Source organism: Haplochromis burtoni, unplaced genomic scaffold (assembly GCF_018398535.1).
Source record: "Haplochromis burtoni strain Fernald_Lab_line unplaced genomic scaffold, NCSU_Asbu1 Contig_240, whole genome shotgun sequence".
Lineage (NCBI taxonomy): Eukaryota > Metazoa > Chordata > Actinopteri > Cichliformes > Cichlidae > Haplochromis > Haplochromis burtoni.
This window is the reverse complement of record NW_024582601.1, coordinates 31,000-44,253: the sequence shown is the minus strand read 5'-3', so window position 1 is coordinate 44,253 and position 13,254 is coordinate 31,000. Positions and strand designations below refer to the sequence as shown.

The 13,254-nt window shown below is 38.1% G+C and overlaps 1 protein-coding gene across 1 annotated transcript; it reads left to right on the top strand.

Annotated features, from left to right (window-relative positions):
• The first annotated feature begins 72 nt into the window (after positions 1–72).
• Positions 73–11,379, top strand: LOC102306648 (galanin receptor type 1). Its single transcript, XM_005937688.3, has 3 exons — positions 73–1,084; positions 1,178–1,243; positions 8,888–11,379. Exons 1-3 carry the CDS (start codon positions 416–418, stop codon positions 9,206–9,208), a joined length of 1,056 nt encoding a protein of 351 aa, XP_005937750.1. The 5' UTR covers positions 73–415; the 3' UTR covers positions 9,209–11,379.
• Positions 11,380–13,254: the final 1,875 nt, after the last annotated feature.

Here is a 13,254-nt window from a genome sequence, read left to right as displayed (position 1 = left end):
TTGATGCTGACGTGCAGCGGTAGAGCCCAGCCCCTGCTCTAATCTGAGAGGAAAAAGTCCCGACGCGGAGAAAGAAGCAACAGACTGGATCGGCGCGGTCGCTGCGCGCTCGGGTCAGGTGCGCGCCGGGAGAGCGACTCCAAAACGCGCAGCTGTAAAGCTGATTTAACGCTGCACAAAAACCGAGATCGCTTTGAAATATACACAAATATAATATAGAAAGCTAAGAGGGGGATTTACCGAAGTCTCGACACAAAGACACAGGAGAGCAACAATACTGTCTGCAGGAACGCTGATGGAAACGCACCTGACCATAAACCCTTGCCCAGAAAATTCCGTGCAATGAAGCAGCACAGACCAGCTGCAGGTGCCTTTGCTTACCTTTTAACTTAATCCGAAGAGCAAAGAATAAATAATGAACTTGACAGACTCTGTTTGGCTCTTGGAAGAGCCCTGGAACCTCAGCCGTGTGGAGGAGGAGGAGGACGAGAAACTTTTATTCGGGATCGGCACGGATAATTTCATCACGCTTCTGGTTTTCGGGCTCATCTTTACGCTCGGCGTGCTGGGCAACTCCATGGTGATCACCGTGCTGGCCCGGAGCAAACCGGGAAAACCTCGAAGCACCACCAACATATTCATCCTGAACCTAAGCATAGCAGACCTGTCTTACTTGCTCTTCTGCATCCCTTTCCAGTCCACTATCTACATGATGCCCACTTGGGTGCTCGGTGCGTTTATTTGCAAATTCATCCACTACTTCTTCACTGTTTCTATGCTGGTCAGCATCTTCACCCTATCCGCTATGTCAGTGGACCGATACATTGCCATCGTTCACTCCAGAAAGTCGTCCTCTATTAGGGTGGCGAAGCACGCTCTTATTGGTGTGGTGGTGATTTGGATACTCTCCCTGGCCATGGCTGCGCCTATCATGTATTACCAGAATATTTTTCAGAGAGGGGAAAATCACACCTTTTGCTGGGAAGTGTGGCCGGATCAGAACCAGAAGAAGATCTATGTGGTTTGCACGTTTATCTTTGGTTATGTGCTGCCTCTGCTGCTCATTTCTTTCTGTTATGCAAAGGTAAGAAAAGGCTGTTCACACAGGTCAGTGATATAATTAGAGGAATTACTGCTAAAGAAATTTACATTTGACTTCTGTATCCCTTGTTTACAGGTGTTAAATCACTTGCACAAAAAACTAAGAAATATGTCCAAAAAGTCAGAGGCATCAAAGAAAAAGGTACGTATCATAGCGATGTGTTGGGTGGTTGGGGAATAGCCATTATAGTATAGCCATTGATAGTTTATGCATTCATTTTTTTGAATAAAGAATAAGAATTCACTCAAGTATTTGGCCGACCACAGTCCAGCACCTATAATTTGGTGCAGGAATAGCCATACACCAAATCATTACCTCCGACTCTCCCTTGTAGCCAGAATAATAAATATAAATGCAATATTGTGTACGTGTACTATTAACTGGTGCACTTGAGCTTGATGGCCAAAGGGTAATGCACAATCAAGCTGCCATCTAGACTATCATACTCTTTGGAGGTCATTTGACTTTCCTGAGAGTAGCTATCTGCAGTCGCCTACTTGATTACCGATACGTCTGTCTGTTATATGTCACAGCATCTGATAACTGCTTACAATGTTACAAAGCCAGGAGTACAGACTCCCGGTCAGTTGGGGAGATGAACCGATGAGGATTTACATGCGCTTTCGTGCGTACTTCTCTAGAAACATGCTTTTATGACCTGAAACCTAAACAACTGTGGAAAGTGAATCGGGAATTTCTGATGTTCTGATGATTTATTGTGTTTGCTATGCGGGGAGTCCTGGAAGAGATTGTCACAACAATAACTTTGTGATAAATGGTCGTCCAACAAATCATTAAACCCTGTAATACATAAATTACGTTTGCAGGTACTGAGAGACTAAAATGAATGTCAGATGAGAGCACTTTTACACACTTTCAGAGGGAATCAGCAGCTGCAGTGAGGAAAAATACAAGCCGGTGTAAAACTGACAAAGATGAGAATTTTATACTGAAAACTGGATCATGTGTATGCACTTTTGATGAATATGCATGTTTTGTGTTTCCTTGGCAGTATCTCTCTGATTAGTCCAGTGCGTCTTAGGAGAAGTGTTTAGTAATACCTACAGTCCTTATAGGTCAGAGGCCTTGAGGGCCGATGTCACGCAGGTTTTAGATGAGTCCTTGATCCAACACAGCTGATTTAAATGGCTAAATGACCTCCTCAACATGTCTTGAAGTTCTCCAGACGCCTGGTAATGAACTAATCATTTGATTCAGGTGTGCTGACCCAAGGTGATATCTAAAACCTGCAGGCCTGGAGTTCGACACCCCTGTTCTAGGTTATTACTTTATTACTTTTATTTCTATCATTTAATCTACAAACAGGTTAGAGGGATTTAAGCTACTTACACTTCTTTGTCTTTCCTCTTATGGTGTGAAATGGCAGACACTAAATGAAACACACTTTCAAGAGGAAACTATTTTTGGACTGACACGTGTTCTGGCACAAGCACAACAGTGAATCAAACCCCTGGTTGATTTCTCAGCAGCCTGACTCAGAGACTAACTTGGCTGGTACCAGTAACTTAACCACAGTGGCTTGGTCATATTATATGAAGAATAGTCTGGGCTGCAGCTTGGAGTGCTGGGAAATATGCTTTACAGCTTTCTTGATTTAATTAAAAAAATCTCTTATCAGTCCTTTAAAAATACAGCGAGGAGGTGGCTTAGCTTATCTCAACATACAGTAAATACTGGAGGCTGCTATTACCCGCGTACAGTGCTAATGAACTTCTTTCCTGTCGTAACAGTATAAACTGGGCTATGAATTAAAACTATGGGGGCTTTGCAGACATTTTCCCACAGATTTATTGAAAACATAATTCATATAACAAAGTAGCACATACTGTTGGGTCTATACTTTGTTAGTCAAATAAACCACAGTGGATTTTAATTCAAACAGATATGATTGAAGTGCAGACTTTAAGCTTTAATTCAAGAAGCTTTGTAAAAATGATAATTTACTGGTTAAGGAATTACAGCAATTTATATACACAGTGTCCCATTTTCAGAGGCTCTAAAGTATTTGGACAATTGACTGAGAAGGTAAGTAGCGTTACCTTGTTTTTCATGAAAAAAGAAGCAGACACATTATCTGGATGGAGGGATGGACAATATCTGAAGTTAATTCAAAGTGTTGAATTTATAGTTGATAGCTTTTCACTGTATTTTTAATATGAGACCTAAGGCGATGTCAGATGTTTGGCAAGGGAGGCCAAAAAACAAAACAAACCTCTCAGAGAGATAGCATAAAACTTGAAGAGAGGCCAAAACAATAATCTGGTTCATTTTTCAAAAGAATGAATGAACTGGCCAGCTCAGCAACACTGTAAGAACAGAAGATAACTAAAGTTCATGATGACAAAATTCTGTGTGAGGTTAAGATAAACCACTTTGCAAAATCTAACCAATTAAAGAACACTCTCAAAGAGTTCGGTACGCCTTCATGAATGCAAGAACAGAAGATTTACCACTGGCTACACTAGCAGCAGTTTAGACTTTGCCAGAAAACATCTACAAGAGTCTGCAGAGTTCAGAGAAATCTTTGGGGAGATGAAACAAAGATGAACTTGTACCAGGATAACCTCAAGTGAGCAGTATGGAGAATGAAAGAAGCAGCTCATGATGTGAAGCATACAGCACTATCTGTAAAAACTTGGAGGAGACAACTTATGGTTGTCAGTAGAAATGTATCACTGGTGTTTATTGATGACATGACCGCTGATAGAAGTAGGAGGATGAATTATGAAGCAAACTCTCTGGTCAGATTCAGCAAAATGCTGCAAAAACAATCAGACAGTGCATCAAAGTGCAAATGGTTTTATAAGCGAAAGCTGCAAAGCAATCCAAGTTTCTAAAGTCCCAGACATGGAATGTTCTTCAAATGCCAACGGAGTCACCTGAGCTCGACCAAGTTGAGCAGCGTTTTGTGTTCATAAATGCAAGACTGAATACAAAACGACCCACAAACAAGCAGCAACGGAAGGTGGTTGAAATCAATGTAAAGCATCTCAAAGGAGGAAGACATGATGTCCATGAGTTCAAGACTTCAGACAGTCACTGCAATTCTTATTCTATTTAAAACAGTCCTCAGTTCATGCAAACCCTCTGGGGTCAAGTTAAACCTCTTGAATTAAAGTCCAAGGAGCTTGAAAAAGACAGCGACTGGACTTATTATAGTTTTTCGAAGATGCCTCACCTCTCATCCACGAGGCTTCTTCTTTTCAAGGGCTTAGACTACCATGACTTTGATGACTGGGAACATACACAGACTCTTGAATTAAAGCTGCGGGTTTGTACTTCAATCACATATTAACTATGGTGGTTTACAGAGGCAAAACTAAAAAAAATGCATCTTTGTCCAGTAAATTATGGACCTGACTGTTTTGTCCAAAAAACACCAAATTTCTCAGGCTCACAATTACAACTTGAAAGCTGACCTGAAGGTTTAATCTGCGATAAGATGATGTTATGTAAGAGCAGACCATTTCAGGACATCCTGTTGTCTCCATCTTACTGCCTGTCAAAAATAATCCCACAAATAACACCCCAATAAAATGAATCGGTGAACTTAGCTGTTCCCCACTTTTTCTAGGTTGTAGGCTATAACTGAGAGGTATCAGAGTCCTATCAGTTTACTGTACATGAATGAAAATCTGCATATTTTTCAAAATGCTGATTAAATCCATTACGTCTAAAACATATCAAATCCTGATGAGCCAGATGAGCAAAAATCCGACTGACATTCTGGTTCTAATCTTCTTTTTCATACTATTAGCACACAGACATATTATCAAGGGTTTCCCTCCATAAAAGATGAAAATCAACAGGTAAAAAGAATAAATTGCATCTGGTGAAAGCAAAGGGAATTTGTGCAGAAATGGGTTTAACTTAGGTCTCAGCTGCTCTCTGTCAGGCTGGTGAAATATATTGTTAAAAGCAGCTGGGAAGACCAAGGTTGCTCCCATGGCTGTTGTGAAACACAACCAATGTTCTTATCGACTTCAGCCTCACAGAGGAGGAATCACACAGCCTTCAAAAGTCACAACACCACACACTGTCAACACACAAATCTAGCAAACCATAGGGAATACGAACCTTTCTTTTCTGCAAGGTCTTTGCAAGGAGTTGATTTTTTATTTATGTGTCACATATATGCTACAAATCCTTTCTGATTATATGTGTCTGGATTTTTTTCTCTGTTTTAAATCTGAGGTTGAGGAGCCATGCAGTAAGCAGTGTTAAATCTTAGGAGTTTAAGTCTGTTATGCAGATGGAAAACACAGATGGTTATAGATAATTACAAAAATAAATGTTTGGCCAAGTCATTCTGAAATTATTTAAGAATGTGTGTAGGCTGTAATATGCATATCTGAAGCCTGGGAGACTGAATGAATTGACTGACACCCAACAGCATGCAGTAATTTCCCAGTGACTTCGGGAGTAATGAGAACAACGTTGAATGAACATTTAAAAAGAGCTGCAGAAAACTGTAAATCCAAATGATATTTTTTGATTACTAGTGATGATTAGTTGTGGAAATATCAAAAATGTAGCACAAACTTGCCAAATGATAATTTCCCAACATGATAACAGTTTTTCTTGTGTTTCTCTTTGAAGAAAAGTCATCTTGGTGTCCATTTTTGACTTTAAAAACTCAAAAGAATCACCTTTGGGTTGTTAGGTAAATCAGTTCTTGAGTGATGAGCTAAAAGTTTATGACAGAAGGTGTTTCTGCTGCAGTCGTTTACAATAGCCTAACGACTGCCTCTCTGTGGGTTTAGGGGAAGATGTGAATGTTTTATGGACACCATTCAAACAAAACCCTGCTTTTACTGTAATACTGCGCTAAAACTGTGAGAACCTGTTCATAGTCACCGTGTCTTTGTATCTATGTGTGTAGTTGTGTTGGGGTCAGAAAGATTTCTCTGGCCAGTGCTAACTTGTATCAAGTCAAAAATGTTTACCTATCATGTGACTGGTAAAATATTTTTTTAAAACTATATTTATTGTAATTTATCAATGCAGTACTGTATTTTGTTACAGTTAAATAAGGATCGCAGGGCATTTCATCAGACCGCACAAATATTAGCCATATAAAATAGCATTATACTCTAAAGTCGCTCATGTGAACATGTTGCCTATACACACAGCACTGAACAGTATCTGGAGTCAGGTTAGTGGCTGGAATGTTTGACTCCATCACTATGCTCAGAAGTTCCTAACAGCGATTCTAGCGATGCACACAGCAGCGTTCTCTTAGCTCCCGTGAATACTGCTGCCTGCTGCTATTACCAACCAAAAGACATATCCACTGTGATATCACCATTTGGTTTAAAACTCTGCATTTGGCAGTCATGTTAGCTTTTTTTGGATCAAAAGCACCACATTTAGATGAGAGTATGAACTGTTGCTTTAATAGCAAACACGTTAGTTTGGATAGCAAGCTAAACTCTATGCTAGCAACACATTTTTGCTAAGTAATACACACACAGCACACATTTCCACACAGCAAGCCATAATTACTCAGATAATCCATTAAAAATTCTACAAACGTTCACCCCACTCAGAGTTATCTTTTTTAATAGGCTGTAATCATACTTTTTAATGCTGTAAAGTTGAGCATTTCAAAACAGGAGTCTGTGGCGAAAGACTTGCTTTTTGGAGTCAAGTGGCACCGAGCTGAACTTCAGTTTTTGGCACTTCTTCATTGGTGACATTTTTCTGCTTTACAGATTGTGCCTTTTTAGACTGAACCAAACAGCAATGCTGAAATCTACAACACCAAAACAATTAGGTTACCATCGAGACCTTACAGTCAGCTGATTTAGCAACTTTCTGACATTTTTTGTGCTTGCCATAAAAATGTTTTTTAAAACCTTGTAGGTTGCATAGTTGTCATACAAGGAAATGACATATTAGGCTTTTCATTTTTTCATAACAGTAAAAATACTGCATCTCAGAATGCTCTCCAATGAGGTGAAAATCTGTGCACTCATATTCATTTAGTTGGGAATATTTTCACTTTACACTTAACATCAGCTCTGTTACTTCTGACAGCTACTTGCTCAGATGGTTGGCTAAATATTATTTCTAACTTATACCCATCAAAACTTGGAAAGCTGAATTCCTGATTCAGGATTTTCAATATTTCCGTTATCTTTGATGAGAAGTAATTAGCCCTGCAATAAATCTTCTTACTACCTCAGCAAATCAAGGAGCATGTAATTAGTTTTTCTTCCCTTTTTTTTGTTTGTAGGAAGAATAACATCGTTTAATTTCTTCTTCTTGGATATTATGTAAATTTAATAATAATAATAATAATGAATTGGATTTATATAGCGCTTTTCAAACCCCTCAAAGTGCTTTACAATACCACTATTCATTCACTCTCACATTCATACACTGGTGGAGGCAAGCTACAGTTGTAGCCACAGCTGCCCTGGGGCAGACTGACAGAAGCGAGGCTGCCATATCGCGCCATCAGCCCCTCTGGCCAACACCAGTAGGTGGCAGGTGAAGTGTCTTGCCCAAGGACACAACGGCCGAGACTGTCGAAGCCGGGGCTTGAACCGGCAATCTTCCGATTACAATTTGATTTATGATAACTGTCACATCATTTTACAGGTTTTGTAAGTAGATACAGAAATGAGTTCATGACACAGACTCTGGATGAAATGCCACCAGTGACTCATTAAGTGTCGGGTGAAAAGGCATTTACAGTACGTCTGCTTTTTCAAGGTTTTCAGGCCGTACTTGAAAATATTTAAACAGCTGTCTAAGGTCAGATCTGCTGTTTTTGTTCATACCAGTTCTTTGTTAACTTCATCCACTGCTCACGCACTATTTGCCTTGGGCACTGTGCTTAAGTTGATTGTTTTCTAATTGATAAATATGTTCAAAACTCTCTTAACTTTTTTGGGGAAAACAGCTGTAATACAGAAGAACAGAACAGTCAACACAGCCGTCATGAGATTTAAGAATTAAACAAGTATGCCACATTGCCATGCTACTGAGTAAACCTAACAAAAATAACACGTAGCATTTGCAAATAGGAATCACCCAAATGTGCATGTAGAGATGTTAAAAGTCACTTATGTAATGTTGATTAATTAAAGTCTGTGGTATGGGATCATAATATTATCAGTGCAAAGTTCTCAGTATTTACTGTTAAACTCTAAAATGATTAAATGTAAATGGGGGTATGAGAAGGTTTATTGATGTGTGATGAGCTCCTCGATCCTCAGGCCAAAGAAAAATGGCATATCAACAAAGAATATTAATCCATTATCTTCTGAGTTGTTGGACATTAGTCATCCAAAGTCTCCTGAAGCGCACTTTAGTTTGGCTTGAAGCCAGAGCCTGCTTACTCTCTCTCTCTTTCACTTGCTGTCAATGGACTGTCTGACAGATCTCTCCACACACTTCCATTGCTGATGCAGAGATAAGAATGCAGTGATGTGCATACTGCTGCCAAAATCTAAGATATTGGTTAGCAAAAATAACTCATAATGTTTCTCAAGCAATGCATACTTAAAAATGAGCATGGTCTCAAAGACTTCTACTGGAGGGCAGGAACTTGATTATAGGATGTTAATGATCTCACACAATTTTTACAATGCAGATTGGTCCCAAACATCCACTATCTCATCAATGACTTTCCAAGCTTTATTCTTCTATCGTAAACAAGACTTCAAGCTTAAATAGAATATTAAATTCTGTATTTGTTATCCTTGTGGATACTGACAAAATCTTACCTTTTTCCCTTTCCTTTGTGGATCCCAGACTGCTCAGACGGTGCTTGTGGTGGTGGTGGTGTTCTGCCTGTCGTGGCTCCCTCATCATGTAGTTCACCTCTGGGTGGAGTTTGGGACCTTCCCGCTAAACCAAGCCTCCTTTGTATTGCGGGTGGCTGCACACTGCCTGGCGTACAGCAATTCATCAGTCAACCCGGTCATCTACGCCTTCCTGTCGGAGAACTTCAGAAAGGCCTATAAGCAGGTGTTTAAATGCCAGATTAGAACCAGTGACTCCCCGCTCAATGACATCAAGGACATTCGTAGCAAAGCGGATACGCCGCCCTCAACTAACTGCACAAATGTTTGACTTTTTCTTTTTCTGTCACATGGATATCGCGAAAGCTGTAATATTCCACATAAGCGCTGTTAATTTCACCTGGACTAGAGGGGATAAGGCACCAGTGACTGCAGGACACGATTACTGCCTCTTTGATCCGGCTGTGATTGCTACTGTACATGTCATCACTGGTGGAAAAAAAAACCTGTCTGAAACTGAGAAAAAGTCATCCTTCTTCAACAGTGACCTCTCTTAAACTGTAGAAAGTGAGTTTATTCAAATCAATGAATTTAAAACTCTGCATGAGGAAAAGAAAAACAATATTGGTGCAGGTCCAATAAGTGGAAATTTTTCATAAAAAGTAAGAGTTGCATTAAAAGAAGCAACACATATATACCTGTAATACAGTCTGTTTAAAAAAATAAATAAATACTTGTATGATTTTGCAGGATTTGGATTATTCAATGAAGAAGTAGTAAAGGATCACAAAATTCATGCATCTGATCCAGTGGTTGTTTTGCCATCTTTGTTTCTTTAGTGATGAAAGAGGTATAGGATAACATGCTAGCTGAGCTAGCTTGAATGAGCTCCTAGCTAGCTGTTTCTAAAACAGGTGGCTCCTAGCTACATCCAAAACTGTTTCTACAAATTACATGTCATAAACTAGACACATTTAAGCCCAGTTTACGTGTTGCTAAGTACTTTTAGCTTGGTATGCTAATGTTAACCCTGAAAACCTGGACAGTGAAAGCAAACAATGGTTTTCCGAAGACAGAAGTGTGATTATGGCGCAATAACTCTAAAAAGCTACTCTTTTGTTTCATAAAAAGGGTCTAGGATATGAAGGTCTTTAATAGTCCTAATGTGCTTGTGAATTCTAGTTAAATTAGTACCAAAAAGGCCATTTTTTAAAAAAGATTAGCAAGCATGACTCACTAATATCATGGAAACATACAATTTTGTTTCAAGTTAAGTTGAATGAAAGTTGGCTAATATTTAACTCTGTAGTGGATAACTTTTCTTTATTTTGTCTGTTGTTACAGACACCAGATTGAGAATTAAAACCAGTGCCAAAACTAGTTTACTAGGAAACTATAGGTGCCCATAGACTAAATCAACATTGTCTTAACTTATTTGGCAATGACTTGATTGTAATCCCCGTAGTCCATCTTTAGGGTTTAAGAGCCTGTTTTGATTTGATTGAACTATCAAACATGCTTTATAATCATCTTAAAGCAAATTTCATATGACTACAGACAATATTTTTGTGTAATAGACCTCTGGAGTTTGTGGTCAGTATCACAGCCATCTGTTTGGCAAATAGTCTGCTGTACCTCCCATTGAGGAAAAAAAGACTGGAACTAAAAGATTTTTTTAATTGTTTTTCTACATATTGAAGTTGTAATCATCACTGTGTGTGTTTTGGGGTTGTTAAATAAGGTACATCTTAACTGCACTCATGACAAGGATCATATACATGAGTATTAAATGAGTAACATTTTTCAAGTAAGCTGTCCATCCCTGCTGATGGTCCTTCACCGTAGATTAAAAATAAAAGACCTACTATTTAAGTTGCACTCTGCTTGAGAAACAATGTATTTTATTATTACATTTGGTTGTAAATACTAAAAGCTAAAGCTTATATTCACATATGTCTTTGGAAATCTTGCTGTACTTGCTTATGATGCTACGTAAACAGTTTTCAGATTGTGTTGTGCTGTATCAATCAGCCTGGCTGTTGAATGTACCGATGCTTGTTGTACTTTTCCTGGTAGCCATCTTTGTAACCAAGAAAACAACAGAACAATGGAAATGAAGAATTTTAATGTTGTACAATATATGTGATGTGCCAAATCACTGTATAGTAGCTTTATCTCAGTGCAACAAAATAATTTAAACTACACAAGATGAGAGCTTTAAATACAGTACTGCTCGGTATTCTCTGTAACCACAAATACTCTGCTTAAGATTTTAGTCCACAGCACCATCTTTCTCCTGACAACAGCAAATACCGGTAATCAGGGTCATCCGAGTCTTGCCCTCGCTCTCATTGAGGCTCTTAGATGTGAGAGTCGAGGCATTTTCTGACAGAGATGCAGTTGATGACTTTGCTCACTGTATTGCTGACTGCACAGATAATTATACCCACAAAGGACTCAGGATTTTTTCTTTCTTTCTTTTTTTTTTTTTTTTTTTTTAAATAGGACGTGCTTGGAAACCACATCCTGATGGTGTAGGGAACATAGCTACTGATTTCCGTAAAAAGAGTTAATGAACAACATTTTTCTTTTTAATCAAGAATGTATTTTCAGTTTGATATCACTTTTTATTGCAGTCCCCAAATTACAGTATAACTGTTTTAGTAATTATAGACTACTGATCAATATTAATCATATGTTTAGGCATATCTAAGTACAGGAGAAGAAGATCAGAGGATACAGAATAAGTAGTTCCAGCTTTTATTCTGCTTTATTTGTGTACTTTTTATTATTACTGCTAACGCTGTGAGCTCTTTTAATTTCTAGGCTCTATGAGAATTTTATCCCTGCATTCCCTTTGGTATTTACTGTTTCATGAGTACAATGAATATACTGTAACTGTAATGTGACGGCTATTTTCTTACATGTTTTATTTTCATTTTGAAATGTAGATTTATGGATTAAACTTTCTTTCTTTTTTTTTCTTCAAAATTCATCTACTCCATGCTCAGTAAAATGTTTTTTCTCATAAATAAAAATGGAATTAAAAACAGTATGGTAAAACCAAATGTATGCACATACCATTTTGTGAGTAAATGCAATAAATGTAATTCTTTCTAACTGTAAGTTTCTGGAGAGACACACATTTGTACAACTTTTAGTGCATTTTGTTTAGTGTGGCTTGCTTTTTGACTCTGATTCCTGTATTAAAACAGCTGTGATATAAAATCAAAATCTGACAAAACAATTATATAACTCTCTTTTAAGTATATTGATATCTGGATTGTATTATGAAATATATTCAGGCTTTTGATTGTGTCTTATGCAGTGCTGCTTGTATTATAGTCACATTAAACTCTGGCATTTCCTCGGTGGAGTTGTCTTATTCCATAAACAACACTTGCTCACATACATGAAATTTCACTGTGTTTATTCAAAAAGCGAATTCTTATGTCACACTGAGGCTTTATTTATAAAAGTAGCATTTTCTTAAGCCTCATTTATACCCCAAACCAACTCTCACCTTCTTGATTATCACTGTGTATAACTCAAAGTGCCAAAAGAATGAAACCATGGAGCAGACCCACACCAGTTCAGATCCCTCCAGTTTGTTATTTTGGATTACACAGTATAGAGAGTCCTGGCATCAAATCCACCCAGTGAACCCAATGACCGGTTTCTTTGCAATGATGTTTTCTATTGTAAATATGTAGCTTTTTCAAAGCAGTTCTATGTACAAAGATGCCAAATATCAATATAAAAACAGTAATTTAATCCCCTTTGAAACACCAAGTATATCCACAGGTGTGCAGCTGAAATAAAAATCACCCAAAGGACATTTTTTTATTGCTTTGAAAATCAGTACAAATAAGAGAAACGGCTCCTCTTAGCTTTAATGAAATTGCTAAGCCTAACAGTAAACAGAAGCAAACTGGGAATTTGATTTTCCTTTCTATGAGGTTGGATTGCTGAGGGTTCTGACAAATGGCAATTTTTGTTATCCCACCACTTTGGATCATCATGTGACCAATATCTTCAATGATCCCTTCATATTCTAGCATCAAGGCGAACATTTTGTGAAGTGACACTCATTATAATAAAGGTTATTAATCAAAAAATATCTGTGATAGTTTTTGTAGATCAAATAGCAGTGAAACGAGTGATATTGCCATCAACTTTCAGTTGCCCTTCGCATAAATTGTCTATTCAAAGTGTACAGAAAATAAACCCCACTCAGACTAATAAGTATCATGTTTGTGCAAGAAATCTCCTACCAGACATTTGACAGGTATGAGTTTACTCAGTTAATGCGTCTTCTTTTACAATATGGCAAAATCACAACACTTCCTCACCAGTGAGGTGGAAATATAGTTGAGT